At 41.0% G+C, this 19,010-nt stretch overlaps 1 protein-coding gene across 1 annotated transcript in view; it reads right to left on the minus strand.

Moving 5' to 3' along the window:
- Positions 1–7: 7 nt before the first annotated feature.
- ITGA4 (integrin subunit alpha 4) overlaps positions 8–19,010 on the minus strand; it is a 186,990-nt gene continuing 167,987 nt past the window's right edge. The window contains exons 22-27 of the mRNA XM_030210123.1: positions 18,176–18,266; positions 11,866–11,973; positions 7,039–7,158; positions 2,521–2,640; positions 225–319; positions 8–114 (exon numbers count right to left, since the gene is read on the minus strand). Of these exons, the coding sequence (XP_030065983.1) occupies positions 69–114; positions 225–319; positions 2,521–2,640; positions 7,039–7,158; positions 11,866–11,973; positions 18,176–18,266 (580 nt within the window). The 3' untranslated portion in view covers positions 8–68. The remainder of the gene's footprint in view (positions 115–224; positions 320–2,520; positions 2,641–7,038; positions 7,159–11,865; positions 11,974–18,175; positions 18,267–19,010) is intronic.

A 19,010-nucleotide genomic window follows, 5' to 3' on the forward strand; every position in this document is an offset into this window, starting at 1 on the left:
CAGACCATATGCAAGAAGGAGAAACAAGATAAAGCCCACTAGAAAACTGATCACTATGATGGTCCTTGTTACTTTAAGTTTAGGCTTTTGGTTGTGAAGTCCGTCCAGAACGACCTATAAAGAGAGAAAAAAGAATTCAGAAGATTACTTGTAAATGCAATTATATAACAAAGATGCTGCATTGTATTATGTAAAGTATTTAGCTAACTTGTCCCAAAGCTTACATTAGTAGATTGATCCTGTAGAGCTGAATGACTTTGGGGTGTTTCTCTGACGATACTGTAGCTCTGGTTTCAAACTGAAGTATTAAAGCATCAGCCTAGTTGAAAAAAAAAAAAATCAACACTGGTCCTTTAGGAAAAAAAATTATTATGGGACAACACCATCATTAAACCTCTGTTGCAATAAATAGGCGTACTTATCTTGTTTCCATAGATACAGAAAGAGAAAATACCTTTGTAAATCAAATTCCAGTTTTTCAAATTGCATAGTTCTTCCAATGTAAACAAGGCATCTGTCTGCGACACTTCAGATTTCTAAATAGTAGTTTGAGATGACAGTAAGTTCAGCTGCAGTATCGGTAGTTGGACAGCTAGGCATATTGTAAAGATCCATGCACTAGCTGCCACAGCCGGCCACACCTCTGCCCACCACTGTCATGCCCTGAAGAGCTCCTCTACGGCATTAGGTAGATAATGTCAGGTTTTTAATTCAAAGGGCGCCTGTTTAGTACAATAGACATAGCACGGGCCTTCACTATTGCCTATTGTGCCGAAACCCCATGTAAGCTGCTTAACGCAAGGGCCCCTACATTTATCTGGATCACTCATCTCAGTCAAACTAGCAGGCCTAAATTTAAGACAAACTAATTTTTGCCTAGCTAGAATAAAATTCAGTTTAAGCCCAAGCACTCATTCTCCCCTTCCTCTATAAGCCCTAATGATGTAGCTCCACTTCCTAGTACCCACTGATCTCTTTTCCTTCCTTGTTTAACAAAAACAAAATAACCTTACTGCCATCTCTGGCCGTCTCCTTTCCCTACTCTAGTCTAGGATAGAGGGAAATTGGGGGGGGGGGGGGGGCAATGGGACTTGATATACTGCCTTTCTGTGTTTTTTGGTTTTTTTTTGCAACTACATTCAAAGCGGTTTTCAAAAAAGCAAACATCCATAAGCAGCATGTCCCCTTGTCCTCCCCATCCCCTTCTATCCCATGTGCTCTATTTTCTCCCTTTTCTCTTCCTCCTCCATCTACATCCTCTGACCAATCTTTTTTCGAGCTCCCCTTCCCTCCCTGCGCCCACAGGCCACCCTTTTTACAGCCCCTCCCATCCCCTCCAGCAGTGAGTCAGGGTGCCATCCCCATATACACCTCAACGCACCATTACAGTCTAGTGGCCTCTTTGGGGCAGGAAAGATCCCCACTGTTTGCTGCTGCTGGTCCACTCACTGCCACCGCTTCATTAAAATGGCTGATGAAACTTCAAGCGGTGGCCTCGCAAGACTTATGCAGAAGTCTCGTGAGACCACAGCTTGAAGTCTTGGCAGCCATTTTGGTGAAGCAGATCAGTGGCAACGGACAGGAAAAAGTGGGGATCTTTCCTACCCTGAAGAGACCACTAGACCACCAGGGTGTATTGAGGTATGTTCAGGGGAGGGTGCCCTGAGGCTCGGTGGAGGAGGGGGGGGGGGGAACGAGGATTGCCTGCACTTCTGTGGGAACCCCGCCAGACCTTGGTCCATCCTCACAGGATCCCTGCAGACCTGGAGGGGATCCTCGTGGTAACCATGTGATTCCTGCTAACCCCATTCCCATTCAGCTCTCTAGTCTGGATGGGAATTTGTTGGAAAGGTTTTTTGTTTGTTTGGACAATCTTCCCCTCTAGATAAAAACTAAAAACCACTACTACCCCCCTTCCTGATTGTCCCACCCAAGGTTTTAAAATATTGATACCCAGTTTCTCAGCCCATCCCACTGCCAGGCCAGGAGGCGGGGAAACACAGGCCTAGTTCCTCTTAGGTTGACATCCAGCGCTGATCTGACACATCGCTAGCTGGATGTCAATCTAGAGGCGGTAAATAATGAGGTGCCTTTGAGGGTGGGAGGTGGAAGGAGATGACACTGGATCTGGACCAACTCAGTGGCATGTTTTGGTAACTCAAATGTGGGGATGATCAAGAGGAAGGATCAAGAGCAAGGTCTTTTTTATCAAATTCAGACAAGGAGGGGGAAATGCCAGAAATTCTTCAGACTATTTGGTTGAGCAACTAAGTTGCATAGATCTTTTCCAAATCTAGCCAGTCAAATTTTGACCAATTAGTTTTTTTATCCATATTCTTGTTGTAATCTTAGGTGGTTAGATTCAACTAAAAATTCACCTAAAGATAATTGATTACAGGCTTTTTGATAATCTACCCCATAGTTTTTTATGCAGACCAAAGATAAGAATGAGTATTAAACTATTTGAGGCCAAGAAATCTTGAATATTTTAATAAATAACCATTTGTTTTTTTAGCCTACCATTTCCAAATTGGCAAAATTCACTTCCAGGAAAACTTGAACATTTTCTTCTTTTCCTCTTTCCATCTTTCCAAAGCTGCAATGGATTTGTAAGCACAAACTGTCTTCTTTCATGCAGTACTTGGAACAAAACAAAAGGCATAGCTATTAGCACGTCTGATAAAATAATAATTCCAGTTTTCATTTGCATCTACAGTGCAGTGTAGAAATATAATTAAATACATTAAATAACTGTATGTATCAAAAGATCTCATTCATTTCCCTCCTCTCAATTCTAAATAAGTGCAGTAGAAGGAAAGCATTGCTGACATTTTTCTGATAATATTTATGAATAAAGGAGCCATTGCTTTATGGCTTTGCCACTCACAAATTCTAGTGATTCATGAAATAAAAATATATATGGAACTTTTTTATTTATGAATAAAGGGAAGGGAAAGGGGTCTTGATATACTGCCTTTCTGAGGTATTTTGCAACTACATTCAAAGCTGTTTACATATATACAGGTACTTATTTTGTACCTGGGGGAATGAAGGGTTAAGTGACTTGCCCACAGTCACAAGGAGCTGCAGTGGGAATCAAACCCAGTTCCCCAGGATCAAAGTCCGCTGCACTAACCACTAGGCTACTCCTCCCTCACCTGTTTATGTTATCGTTATAAACTTCTGGCTTTTCAATACAAACAGGCTATCTGCCATGTCAAAAAAAAGACTACTAGACAAGTTACTAGTGCTTCCTGCTCAGTTAAAATCCATTGTATTCTTAAATCCCCCCTCTGTCTATGCCGCCAGACTCTCCCCTGCTTCTCTCAGCTACTGATCTTGCCACATTTTCAGGATAAGATTACCATCCTGCGCTACTTGCTTACCTCACTTCCCACACAACTTACTTTAACAGTCCCCCCCCTCCTTCTCCACTACACTACACTACACCCTCACTCCCCTCTGGATTCCTATACATTAGTCATTTTACTTGCTTCAGTCTACCAGTGCTCTCTGATATCCTATCTAGCTTACAGAGGGTCAGGCTAACTACATATCTTCTGCATCCACTCCCCTCACTATGTTAAGAAATTCTGCTCTTCACTTGGCCACACTTTTTCATCAAAGTCTCTCTGATGGTTCTGTTCCTTGTCATGGAAAACAGCCTACATCCTTCCTAAACCCATGCATCTCCATCCCTCCTAGTGAACTATCGTCTGATCTCTCAACTCCCTCTCGTCTCAAAACCAAGTGAACATGTAGTTCTTTGCCAGCTCAGTGATTTCCTAGAGAAAGTCAATGCCCTCCATTAGACAGGTTTCAGAAGTTCACACAGCACAGAAGCAGCTCCTCTTGGCCTCACCACTACCATTTCTTCACCACCTAGACCTAAACAAATTGGTTGTCCTCCTGTATCTGCTGCCTTCAACCTGGTTGACCATTCTATCCTCCTACAAATATCTATCCAGTACAGAGCTTTCTTGGCTCCAAGACTACTGTCATACAGATGTTACTATGTTCAGTAGCGCAGCTCTTCTTCTGATTTGCACAACCTTCCCTGTGGGGTTCCCCAAGGTTCCCTGGTTGCATCGACCTTGTTCAACATCTACATGGCCCCTCTTCTGACTATCTTTCAAGCTCGGCCTCATGGCATATGTCTATGCAGACGATATACAAATTGTTGCAACTCTTGATACTAATTCCCCCGCTTTCACTTCCCTTAATGAAAAACTTAGTACAGTGGCTAACTGGCTCTTTTCCTCTAAGCTGAAACTTAACCCAGGAAAAATACAGGCCTTCCTCATCCTGGACCTCCCTTCCGGATCTGCCGATAACCCTTGCCGGCTCTCCTGTCATCTTTCGCCCCACTCTCAAAGTTTTAGGCATTACACTCGATTCATCTCTTACCTACCACTTTCATACCTAGTATGCTTTTACAAACTTAAAATGATCTCTTCTGTTCACCGACCTTTTTACTTAACCAGCCTTATGGAGTTTTATCCACTCTTGAAATCACCTCCCTAGACTATTGGAACAGTCTTCCCTATGATGTCTCCCTCTCTGAAAAACGCCGCCTCCCACTAGTTCTAAAACACCTCTGTGAAATTCTTATCCGATTCCAAAAGATATGTCCATGTCACATCTCTTATTGACAAGCACTGGCTCCCTATTGCTCATAGAATTACCTTCAGATTTCTCACCCTGACTCATTAAATTCATCATTTGAACACTCCCCTATACCTCGCATAACACCTGATTGCTTACAGCCCTTCCAGATCCCTACATTCCTAGCCTGCTACATGCCCCTTCCTTACACCAACTACACTTTGATTTTATCCACTCCAAAACATTTAGTGTAATGGCCCCTACCCTCTGGAATTCCCTACCCCCACCTTTGTGCTCTTTGCTCAACCATTCTGAATTCTGAGCTGCCCTCAAAACCTTCCTTTTTAAAAATGCTTTCAACCACCCTGGCACATCGTAGCTTCTCTCCTAGGATTTTTCCTGTCACAATCGGTTTGTGCTCCTGTGTGGACAGCTTAGGATCTCTTTCTTTTACCCTCCCATCTATCTATCCTCTTTCCTATACATGTATGGAGTTATCCACCCCCCCCCCCCTTTTACTATCACATTTCTACCTACTCTGTCTCATTTTACTTCTTGACCATATGATACATTGACTATGTAAACCACCTTGAAGGCCCTCCAATAGAGCGGTATATCAAACTACTGAATAAACTTGAAACTTAATTGAGAGGTTTTATGTTTTTCTTCTTTATTGATATTGTTTGTAAATTTGATTCAGTTGATATTGTAATTTAGCTTTTGAATTAAAATAATAAAAATATTCAAACATATCATCCCCTTCCAAATAGGCTCTTGCCCTAGCATCAGATCTCTCCCCCCTCACACATCACCCCCCCTTCTTTATCGAACAGATCTGGCCCCTTCTGTCCCATCTGATCCCCACCCCCTACTCAATACACAATCCTCCATCACCTTTAGAGAAAACCCCCAGATGCCAAGCTCCTCTCTGCATTTGTAACCCTTCACATCCCCCTCCCCTCCTCCACCCAACCCTTGGACCTACCCAGAGAGGACTGTAGTCAACAAACGGTGGAAGTCAGGAGCTTGTGATGGGGCAGGAAATGGACATGAATTGTGCATTGCAGTTACACACAGTCACTTACCACATGCTAATTGTCACTAGTTTAGATAGAATGGATGCACTTACTGCCTCCTTAATTTTTGCATCTAACCTACAGAAATTGCAAAACCTTACTGCACTTTATTGAAAGGGCCCCTATTTTTTTTTTTTATAAAAGAAAGACATTAAAATAGATATCATGGGGCCTGCTTGAAAACATGAACAATATGGCTAACCATCAGCAATGTATTCTACAGAACCATTTTTTCCCAAATCATTTTTATTTTCTGATGGCCATTTCTAGTTTGTAAAACTGTTCTTCATTTTTAATATAGTAATGTACTATCATGTACAAAGAGATTAATCAGTGTGGTCCATTCTCAAAAATGCTTTTTCGGGGATGGCCCAGTGGTATATGCTATCAGATGCTATGCAGAAACCTGGATTCAATTCTCAAGCCAAAGCTCTGCTTTCTAGATTAGGTGGGATTGGGAATGCAGCACAGATAGCATTGACAATCCTTTAAGGTAAGAAATCTCAGCTATTCATCAATAACAACATGCAGTCACCAAATCGAGGGTCTATGTTTAATAAGAAGTAGGAGGAATCCACAGCTTGTAGTCCCTGGCCAAGGTCTGTTAATGCAGTGAATGGGCTGAAATAGAGGTGGGATATAAAAATAAGCGACGAGGGGAACACAGAAGTCACAGTTGAAGATTTATTATTCCCCAATTCCATAAAAAAGACTTGACTAGTATATATATTTTAAAAGAACCTTAATGAACATGTCACTAAGGAACATGTACCACATTCAGTTCAAGCTTCTCCTTCTTACCTACAAATGCACTCAGTATGCAGCCCCTCATTACCTCTCTACCTTCATCTCCCCTTACGTTCCCGCCCGAAATCTCCGCTCACAGGACAAATCCCTCCTCTCAGTACCCTTCTCCACCACCGCCAACTCCAGACTCCGCCCATTCTGCCTCACCTCAAACTATACTTGGAATAAACTTCCTGAGCCCTTACGCCAAGCCCCCTCCCTACCCATCTTCAAATCCTTACTCAAAGCCCACCTCTTCAGTGTTGCTTTCGGCACCTAACCTCTATACCTTTCAGGAAATCTAGACTGCCCCAATTTGATGACCCCTACTTGACTAACTGTACATTTGTCCTTTAGATTGTAAGCTCTTTGAGCAGGGACTGTCCTTCTATGTTGAATTGTACAGCGCTGCGTAACCCTAGTAGCGCTTTAGAAATGTTAAATAGTAGTAGTAGTAGTAAAATGCAAAGCTGTGCACAATTTCATATAGTTGAATTATCATTCATATCTATAGTATTACATATCAGAATTATAAAATTCCATCTTTAAATTATTCAATATCAAAGCTTACCAATCTTCTTCTGCTAGGTTTTGAGAAGAAAATAAATAGATCTTGCAACAGTGATCGATGATTTTCTGGCAAGGTGCAATCAGTTGTATAATTCTTGAAATAACATTCTCCTGTTGATGTCTGTAAACAGTATGGAAAAGATCTTTTGGTTAGCAAATTTAGACACTAATTTGCTAAGGCTTTTCTCTTATTCAGTGTCTATAGGGGGAAAATGCTTCATAAATCAGGCCCTTGGTTTACATCCTTGACAGTCGTATTGAGTTGAATATTCAGAAGCACTTGGCTATTGATAAATGAGTGTAGATCACATAAATGCTTTAAAAGAAATCAACCTGAAGAATAGCTAACTTTTGGCCATAAAAATCATTACATGGTAATTTTAGATATGTTTCATCCAAGTGATAGCGCCTATTGGGGAGGATCCATGTGTTTGTCTATCAGTCTTTACCATAGTTATGAAGACACACACAGACACACATGCCTCATCCATCCTCTCTTTTGCCTTCAAAAGACACATATTACCATGTCTTTTCACACCCACGCCCCCAAATAGACATGCTTGAGTTTTCAAATGGAAAGGAAATGTCATTTTGTCACACTCATGTGTGTGCTCTTTTCAATTGTTAAATTTTAGTGAGATTTGAAACAGTCAGTGGATGGACCAAAAGCTTACATGGACAGTGGTAACATTGAGCCACTGTCCATGTAACTTAAGAGGTGAAGTGTAGAAAGGATATACAACTCAGAAGGGAAATGTCCAAGAAAAAAACATTTTAAGTTCCACTAGTACTTTAGAACAATATCTAACATAGTAGAGGACGGCAGAAAAAGACCTGCATGGTCCATCCAGTCTGCCCAACAAGATAAACTCGTATGTGTATACCTTACCTTGATTTGTACCTGCCTTTTTCAGGGCACAGACCGTACAAGTCTGCCCAGCAGTATTTCCCGCCTCCCAACCACCAGTCCCGCCTCCCATCACTGGCTCTGGCACAGACCGTATAAGTCTGCCCTCTACTATCCTCGCCTCCCAACCACAAACCCCTCTTCCCCCACCTGCTCTGCCATCCAATTTCGGCTAAGCTTCTGAGGATCCACAACTCGTGCACTTGGCACTTGCTCCTTTACCCAGAAAACAACACACTGCAAGCATCTTGAAGAAAGTTGGATTTTTATTTTGGCCGCAGCCAGGAACGTTTAGCTTATAATTCCAAACACAACATACGTCATAACATAATTACCGTTACACACACTTAACCACATATTATCAACTGTTAATAACTTGGGGTACACAGTTTTGAACCTGACAAATGCTTAGTATGCCCCCCAGGTTGCCGCACAAGCAGCCTGTGGGTTCCCTGTGCCAATTACCCGCACCCGTATAATCCTGGAGCATCCCGCTTAAGGATGCCCCGCCCTAATATCAAATCAGCGTTCTGGCCCCCTGGCCGCCTAAGCCAGGAGACACGCTGTTCACATTTTCCTGCTGCCCTCTGCAGCCTTACTGTTGCTTGTGCTTATCACTTTGTAGGAGGTCTTTCTGCCCCCGTTCTCAGCATCTCATTTTGTACTGTTACTGCAAAGTTGCTGTGTACCCCCCGTCGTTATTGCGTCTACCTCCCCTCTTAACGCCTGCTGCGACAAGTTGGCCCCTATTAATGGGCGGGCGGGATGGGACAGCGCTGCTTACACCTGGCCGTCTGGGGTTTCCAAGGGCGGTTTCTCTTTTTTCCTTTCCTTTTATTGCCTTCCTTCCCCTCCCTCCCCCCTTTCCCTGCCTTAACCCTTTGCCTACCTAGTTCTTCTTCCTTTTCCCTGGGTCCTCCTCCCCCCGCCCCCTCCCCTTCCCTACAGTCGCTGGCCATCGGCCCGGTTGTGCCCAGCCTCCCTTTAGGAGGTGGCTGGGTTCTTTCCTACTGCATAGGATTCCTTTAATCCTAATTCTAAAATGCCTCCAAGAATGGATGTATATGTACCAGTTACGGGTGGCAGCAGTAAACATTTTACAAGTGACAATGTCCAAACTATCAATAAGCTAAAAATGGCAATGTACATGTGTATATTGATATTTCAGAACATGCTTATGTATGTCAGCCAATTTTGAAACATATGTGTGTTTTTTTCCAGTGCTGTCACAGAGCCCAATACCCCTTGCCAGTAATCACTTGGGGAAGGCGGACAAAAACACTGGGGATTGAGGAGGCAACCATCCTTAACCCCTCCAGTAGAACGCTGCTCAAAATAAGCACCTTTTTAAAATCTTGATGTCCCCGGAAGCAGGTGTAGATCCCAACATTCATGTCGGCATGCAAAAACATGCATTCCCCTTTTGAAATGAGAAATCTACATGTGTCTTTTTGACTCCTCAGACCATGCCCCCTTGCCAAATGCATGCATTCAAGTTTTGGGCACGTGTAACCCCCAACTTTCTAAAATCAGGATTTAGATATTTATGCAAAATACACATCTAAATGCTGGTATATGTACAATATGTCTAAAATGTTAATAGGGCTTCTAAAGTGACCATTTAAGTATATAAGCTCTGACTCATCCCATATTGCCATTAGCAGCCTGGCACCATCATTTTGTAAAATGGCAGTTCCTGGGGATCACTCTTGCACACTTCCCAGTGTTCAACTGGGGGCTGAGTCAGTTTTTTGGAGGAGAAGGACCAGTGACTTATCAAATGGATGGGAGCAACTAATTTTTATTTTTTTAAATTTTATTTATAATTTAAATCATTAAGTCCAAGGATTTACACTTGTACAGAAAGGTTTACGGAAATTTAAAATATTATCTGTAACTTAACACTCAAGTCCACGTTATTGGATTCCAAGATTAACAAAATAGAGGAATTAAAGCAAACTTATTTAAACATTCTTGCACTTAGGAAAGAACTGGTATTATTCTAATTACTCCCTAGATCTTTTAGAGGCAACAAAAGATGTTAAGTGAGAAGGTTCCATGAATGCATAATTAACTGCATTATACTTTACTATACAGTTACAAGGAAATCTCAAATAAAATGTTCCCCCTAATTGTAAAACAGCAGATTTCAAAATCAAGAACTGTTTCCACCTTTGCTGGGTTTCCCTCAAAACATCAGGAAACAGGGAAATTTTTAACCCCCCCCAAAGGATTTCTCCTTATTCTTAAAGAACATTCGAAAAGATCCATTGTTTATCAGGCAACAATGCCACGGTAGCTACTAAAGTTGCCACCGTTGCTAAATCAGTTTCAGAGGATCCAACAAAGCAGAAACATCAATATTGTTTTGTTGTTGTTGTTGAACTACTTCTTTCTTCGAGATATAATAAACGAGTAAATGGAGGCATGTTTTCATCAGGTATTTCCAATATTTCTTTGAAGTAACACTTTAACATTTCCATTGGTTTCACCATTGTCACTCTTGGAAAATTAATAAACCTAAGATTGTGCCCTCTCATATGATATTCTTAGATTTCCAATTTATATCTTAAATTTGAAATATCTTTTATCATTGATGTTTGAACATCTTTCATATTTGTTAAATTCTTTTCAACAGTTTTTTTGTCCAGATAAAGATTTTATATCCAAATAATATTTTTCCATTCTCTGTTCAAGCAGTTCAATTTTACTTATAACATTGTTAGTCTGAACAAGAAAAGTTTGTCCTAATTGGGAAACTAAATCCCATAATGAATCTAATGTTACCTCTGCCGGTTTTGCAATGAATTCAGGGGGGACAAACAGTAATGATTCCAGAACCCTCTCTCGTCCTGTGCCTTGTTGACCCACAATCTTCATTTCAGGGACGCTTTCTCTGGGGTATTTCAACGACCCCTCTACCTCCTTCGTACTTTGTTGTTGATGAAGAGCTTCACTCGCTCCTGGGCCTAAACTGCACCCTGGCGGTGGCCCCGTCGATCCAGCGAGGGGAGAGCTAGTCCTCTGTGGTTGCAGAGGCGGAGCTCTGTGATTGGTGCTCAGCGTGGTCTCCAGCCCAGAAGACGCCATAAACTCCTCTGATATGCCGGCGTCTCCAATGGGACCGCTCCCGATCGTCTGTCCAGTTCCCGGAGTCCTCAGAAATCTGGCCATAGGACCAACAGGTAATGAGGAAGGCTATGGGGAAGCTCGGGCCACTGCCATTCCCCGTCTTTTTAGCATAATGCTAGCACGGAAAAGAGGACTGCGCTATACCTAAGTTCGTGCAGCCATCTTGGAATCCGCCAGTTCCTCTGCAACTAATTTTTTTTATAATTTGAGCCCCAGACCGGAGATTGGGGGTGGGCATTTGTGAAGGAAAGTACCAGAGTTACTAGACCAAAGACATATTACACAACATGTTTGACACCTGGTAAATTACAATGCTGGAGTGGATTATAAGCATTCAGTTTGCTGTGCTTCTCCAGCCAGTTCCTGCAAAATCTATGCATTGTTGCAACTCTTGCTCTTTAGTTGCTGGCCTTCATTATTACTAGTATTTCCTTCCCACTATAGTTCTCATTACTAATTCTTGCAGCACAGTATCAATAATACCTAGAATGCTGAAATACTTTCATGCATAATTCGAAAAAGAAGAGAAAAAAATGGAGTGGAAAAAGTAAAGAAGGAATGAAAAAAAACAAAATACGTTATCTAGGAGTACACCACAAAAGTTAGAAAACTATTTTATTTTGTTCAGGTAAAATTTGAAATATTTATTTAAAATGCAAATTAGCTTTGTGCATACTAATTAACATACATGGTAGTTTATACATATTTGCTGCAAAATATCACCATGAAAATAAGATTATTAAAGCAATGGCATGATAAACCAAAAAATGTGACATGATTGAAACATACCTTGACATCTAGGAGTCTGAACAAGTTGACATCACTTGGTGCAAAAGAATTGGGCAACATTATCTCCAAGTTTGAGGTAGGTGCAGCGCTTGATCCAACGTTAATAACCTTTAGGAAATTTTTATATGTTTATTTTCCATATGCTAGATATGATGAACAGATTAAATATATTTATGAATAATTTTATAACAAAGTACCTAGGTTAATAAGGAAAGATGATGTCTATGTTTAGGCTGTTTTATCAAGACATAGGCACTGACATATATGATTCTAGGTGCGTTCCCACCCAGCTAATTCCCACCGGACAGTTTCCACCCACCAATTACCCCCTGGATAATTATCTAGGTGGGTTTACCCATAACCAATTCCCACCCCCCAGCAAGGACAATTCCCCTCTCTAACATTTATATGTCAAATATACTTCTAACACAGTGTATATCTATTTACCTACATGTAACCAATTATGAATCAAAGTATACAGTGAAAGCAGAAAGTGCTTAATTACCAACAGCCCAAATATAGAAAAGTGGTGATTATAAACCAGCAGATCAAAAACTTTCATACCTATGTTGTGAAAAACACCACTATGCTGACAAATAATACACTCACAAGAAGAGCCTGAAAAATGTGTGCGCTTAAGCCACAAATCAGTCAAAAATGATGACGGGGATGATACAAGTGAATAAAAGAAGCAAAACTTATAATCGAGAAACTGGAAAAGGGATTAAAACCATTGATAGTATTTTACAACAGAACATATTGTGTAATAAAACTGTAGATGATATAGCAAAAAAAAAAAAAGGAGGATATATGTATGTCAAGAATCACTAAATTGAACAGCCTAGATGCCAAAAAAACAGTTTAAGTATACAAGCAAATATCTTTGATCTCAATATGCTAATGAACATACTCTTTCCTGGCAACATGGCAAACGTTGCATGTAACCCAAACAAGTTAGAAAGAGTATAATTGAGATATCGGGGAGAATTGGTAGATGAGTGGGTGGGAATTGGTTAAGGGGAAACTGACCTAGATGGCAATTATCCAGGGGGGGAATTGGTGGGTGAGAATTGCCTGGGGGGAATTGTCAAAGTGGGAACTCGAAGGATACCGACATTTATGCCTGCTTGGGAGGAGGTCTAAATTTTAGCGTACAGTGTGCACATATACATGCTTATTTTATAAAACAACTCACAATCTTGTAGCATACACTATCTTATGTCAGGGATCTAATTCACTTTTGGGGTCCTTTTGCTAAGGTGTGCTAACAGATTTAGTGCACGTTAATGATTAGCATGTGCTAAATGATAAGACGTCCATAAGAATATAATGGACTTCTTATTTAGCACACCTTAGTAAAAGGACCCCTTAGTCACAAAAGTACCTGACACGCCAATTCAAATAAAGCATTTAAAACATATTAAGGACCTCAGCAGTGATACTCTGTGGCTTACAGGCTGAGATTTTTTTTTTTTTTGTCGGCTTGGGTATATTATTGCAGACAGTAAACCATGGTGCAATAAAAACTAAGTAGCACACATACTTTAGCACACTTACAGGTCTGTTTTCTAAACATTAGCATACACTGTCTGCCACCGTTCCCATGTTATTTTTATTGGTGCACTGGCAGTGCACACTAATGCCTGTTAATCTGTGCTAACATTTAAGGGGCGTTCTTTAAATTAGCATCCCACACTAGATGCCCCAATGTCATGTGCCTACCACCATTTCTATAATGTCATCATGGTGTCCACTCTCCACATTGAATAATTGCCTCACTCACATTTCCTGTTGGTTGAAGGACAATCTTCTATTTCTGAATACCACAAAATATGAATCTATTATATTTCTCACCCCCCCCCCCCCCCCCCCCACTCCACTCTGCCATCTTTCCCCTCCATTAAAATAAAATACTCCCATTCAAAGAGACAGTTAAAGTCCTCGGCACCACCTTAGACACCAATCTAGCTTCCAAACCTCAAATTGATTACTTAGTTCAATCAGTGTTCTTTGCCCCTGCACTGTATTCGCTTTGGGGTTATTTTTCCATACTGCACTAAAAAGTGGCTGGCGCTGTCAGCACATGAGTTTTCCATGTGCTGCAGCCACTTTAAGCATGGCAGTAAAATGGCTTCCTTGCCATATTTTTCTGTAATGGTCATGCGCTAATTTCCCCTTTAGCGCATAGCCATTACTGCAGGAGCCCTTACCTCCATCTATTTAGGAGGTGGTAAGGGCTCCCATGCTAATTGGGTAGCATGCGGTAATCTGCCTACTCACTGCCAATGGGCATGCCTCCTGTGCTGGAAAATAAAAAATGTTTTTCAGTGTGGGATTAGCATGCTAAGTGGGAAACTACTGCGGGATACCTCAGCACGTCCTATGGTAGTACCCTTTTGGCCCTCATTAGGCCTACTGTGCCTTAGTAAAAAAGCCCTTTAGTGCGCTCCCTCTATTCCCCATCTCTCTTTCACACTTTTCCTGGCACTTGTCATATCACACTTTGATTACTGTAATTCACTTTGTGCTGGGCTTCCCCTGCACTCCATTAAATGCTTTCATCTTGTGCAATCCATTACAGTTAAGCTCATTTATAATTCTTATCGTTTCAACCATATTACTCCCCACTAGTTTTCACTGAAACCAGCTCCCTGTCTCAGCCCATATTAAGTTCAAATTGCTACTTTTGGTTTATAAGGCTCATCTTTCCTCTGCTCCTCTTTACCTAAACAGGCTACTCATTTCCCTATATCTCTTCACACTCTTTCTAGCTCGTGCAGCTATAATCTTGGCTTTTCGTCTCCTTCCAGAGAAAACTTTGGAATTAATTACCACTCCACATTTGAAATCAAACTACTGTTACCACATTTAAACATATGCTCAAAACTTAGCTTTTAACTGACGCCTTTGGCCCTTCAATAACATGACCTGTTTTATGTTTCTTCTATTCTCTCCCTCTCCCCTTTGTTTCTTTTATCTTCTCTTCCTTTTTTTTTATTTTCAATATAAACTGCATAGGTATCCTTTATTGATGTATTGTGGTATATCAAGGACAATAATAATAATATTAGTATAATGCCTAGGCCTGCCAAGTGATGCATGTAGTTAATAGTATTCTATAAATTACATGTATGACTGGGAGCCACACCCATGGCCCACCTATTCCCCGAATCCACAAAAAGAGAAAGCCAAAAGGAACCCATAAAACACAAGTAGTTAACAGTACACAGTGGGAAATACCAGACAAATGAGAAAGTAGTCCAAATGTAGCAGCTTTTTTATTATAGAGACTTGCAAATACCCTGTGTACCTGAATGTAACTCACCTCGAGCTACTACTGAAAAAGGTGTGAGCAAAATGCAAATAAATAAATAGGACTATTTGCAAGTTTCTACAATAAAGAGCTGCTACATTTGGACTACTTGCTTGTTTGGTATTTTCCCACTGTGCACTGTTACCACCTATTCCCCACCCACAGGTACACCCCCATGCAGTTAGGCACTACGGCAATTAGGCAATGTGTTATTTTTTAAATTATTATCATTTCCATTATATACCACCCTGTCCAGAGCAGTATATAAACAAACTACATAATAAAGCATTTCATTATAAATAGCATCTGTCAATTTAGTGGCATCTTTGACCTGTGTAAGTGCCCTTTTATAGAATTGCCCCGTTAATAAACAGGTCCTTTAGTACACTGACCTCTAAAGTAACCTCCACACTCTGGAATGCTCCACAACACAAGCATATCTGTACTTCAGGAAGCAGGTGAAAGCTTGGCTCTTCAACCAAGCCTTAATGAAAGAAGTACCGTATTTTTCGACTATAGACGCACTTTTTTCTCCCCAAATTTGGGAGGAAAATGGGGGGGTGCGTCTTATAGTCCGAAGGTAGACTTCTTCCTACTCACGCGATCTTCCCTGGTGGTCTAGTGACGTCGGGGCAGGAAGGACCCTCCTCTTTCCTGCCTAGCGCGCTGCTCTCCATCCTCCTGTATGCAAACAAAGCAGATCAATCAGTGATATGGTTCAAAACTTTATTTTCAGAGAATCTCTGAAATAAAGTTTTGAACCATATCACTGATTGATCTGCTTTGTTTGTCTCCACGTTGGATTTTGCGGATCGCTTGCCATCTTGTTTCTTAGCTCCATCCTCCTGTATGCAGCCTGACGGTCTCGGCGAGATTCAAAATGGCCGCCGAGAATTGAAGTCTCGGTGGCCATTTTGAATCTCGCCGAGACAGTCAGGTTGTATACAGGAGGATGGAGAGCAGCGCACGGGGCAGGAAAGAGGGAGCTCTTTCCTGCCCCGACGTCACTAGACCACCAGGGTAAGATACATTAGTAGGAAGAAGTGGTGACAGGGCCGGGGGGGAGGGCGGGATTCGGACAAAGACGCACCGGAGCACCTAGGTTTAGAGTGGGGAAAAAGTGAAACATTTTTTTTTTCCTATTTCCCTCCTCTAAAACCTAGGTGCGTCTATAGTCCGAAAAATACGGTAACTGTTAGTCTCTCTCTGTCTCTCTCTCTCACACACACACACACTTTTTATCCTTCCATAGATCACCCCCCTTATTTTTTGACATCCTCTTATTCTTTTACATACCCTATGCTGTCTGTTAAAATGTTTTATTAAGTTGACATTGTAAGTCAACATAATACTATGCCATACTTTGTATTGTTATTTGAATATTTTTACTGCTGTAATTGTCTATTGCTTATGTTTTGATGTATTCTTACTGTACACTGCCTTGAGCGAATTCCTTCAAAAGTTGGTAATAAATCCTAATAAATAATAGAAGAGAACAGGATATATTCTTTCACAATAACTTCTTGATACAGCTTCCAGCTCTTACAACTATTTTGAACCCAGCACCTTATAGCAAAACACCGCGGCCAGACTAATCTTGGAAAAAACTCGCTTCGACAGTGCGAAACCTCTCCGTGAGAGTCTTCACTGACTGCCCATTCAAGACCGTATTGTATTCAAATCTGTGCATTAACACATAAAATCATCTATGGAGAAGCACCAGTTTACATGTGTGATTTGATTGATTTACCACCCAGAAATTCATTGGTGTCATCTCGTACTTTTCTTTTTCTGCACTATCCCTGCCTGCAAGAATCTAAAGTACAAGTCAATCTATGCTTCATCCTTTTCGTACATCAACCCGCAATCCTGGAATGCCTTGCTGAGACAATGAAAGAGACAACGATCACCCAACTTTTAAAAAATTACTAAAAACTTATTTGTTTAGTAAAGCCTATCCCACTGTCCCCAATACTCTTTAATCCCCTAATTCCGTTTTGTCAGATTTCCCCACTTTTTGCCTCTTGTTGCTCCCGATTTCCCATCCGTATTCACTTATTTGGCTGCTTAAGTTACTGTATTTGTTACTTTTATTTAACTATTATATCCTGCTGTATTATGTAATTTTCTTGTAACTTTGTTAGCCACATTGAGCCCGCACATGCTGGGAAAATGTGGGATACAAGTGAACCAAATAAATAGTGTAGGAACAACTTGGGAAACCCTCCAGCCCATTATTGATCATGAGGAAGAGCCCCCGATAAGAGCGAGGGAGATTTTGAGGGGGGTGAGGAAAGCATTCTTGTGCTATCAACATGAGGGAGAGGATATGGTGGCTGTAGTGGTGAAGGGGGGCAGGGTAGGTGTGCCTTTAGCACTAGCCCCTTGCTTGATACCCCACTTCTTAACTGGGAGCTAGCACTGTGTGCACTGCAGGCCAAGTTCAAAGGCCAATGTAGATTTTTTTTAAAATCTACCCTTCCCTCTCCATTGTAAAACCCAAACTACTCTTCCACCATTCCCTCTCTAAATTTCTGTGTCCAGAGTTGTATAATTGCTATTTGAATGCTATGTTCTAGGTATGTAAATGGCACTATTACATGTCTAAATATTTCTAAAAGGTCCCTCCACAGGCACCTATGTGTCTTTATAACATAGCCTCAAATGAGTCCCTATTTTCCTCCCAATCCAGGCATCATATTATAAATTATGCTCTTTAAAGCCCAAAACTGTAGTTAGTGAATGCAATGTTACTTTTACTTTCCAGTAGTACAATATCAGCAGTAAAAATATCAAACCCCCAAACCCGTAATCATCCGACAGATATGTTACTGCCCATTGAATCACCATTCAATTGGGGCAGTAGCATATCCAGTCACTGGAAATGACACAGGTTTCTAAAAAAAAAAATGTACCATCACTCTACTGTCTTGGATTATACATGTGCAAGCTCTACTGAGAAATAATAGTCAAACCAGTCTAAGTAAGAGCTCTTACGTAGAAGGTAAAGTTGATCTTCTCCATCACGCAGGTATCTTGTGGATGTTCATCACTGGATCCATATACAAATGAAGATGGTGACACAGATCTGTTATAAAGAAATACATTGGTGTGTAAAATGTTTGTAGTTGCCTCATCATAAATAGTTTTCTTCTTGCTAAACAATTCTAGATAATTAGACAACTTTTTTTTAATACATTAAACACACGACGGTGCAAAAGGTAGCGGCACCCTAGGTGAACCTTAAACCATACACCCTCCTCCATTAACTTTCAGGCCCCTGTTCTTCATTCCTCCATAATTTTGAAAATTAAATTCAACATTCATGATCCTCACACAAACGTCCTATAAAAATTAAGGTTATGTGCTATTGTTTCATTGAAGTTTGTGTGACTGTCAGGACCTATTGGTTTGCTCTGACTGCAGTTGCTTTTAGCTGCCTCCAAAAAGCTGCTCCCCTAGGCAACCACCTAGACTTGCCTAATGGTTGGAACAGCCCTGCCTAAATATTTTTAGCTGGCAAAGATTTGCAATTGGTTTCTGAAATTGGTATTTCTAATTAACAATACAAATATCTCAAGAAAACAAATGCACTGCTTACAATAAATCTCTATGGGGCCCTTTTACTAAAGTTTAGTGCATGCTAAATGTTGTGTGGCCTGTTTTTATACCTATAGACCATGTGGCACTTAGCACACGCTAATGTCTATCAACATGTGCAAAGCTTTAGTAAAAGGGCCCTGTGGGTAAATTTTCAAAAGCTTTGTCTAGAGCTGCATGACTTAATACAAGGATTTTTATGGGTAGATTTGCTAAATCAACAGAAATGGGC

Source organism: Microcaecilia unicolor, chromosome 7, assembly GCF_901765095.1.
Source record: "Microcaecilia unicolor chromosome 7, aMicUni1.1, whole genome shotgun sequence".
Lineage (NCBI taxonomy): Eukaryota > Metazoa > Chordata > Amphibia > Gymnophiona > Siphonopidae > Microcaecilia > Microcaecilia unicolor.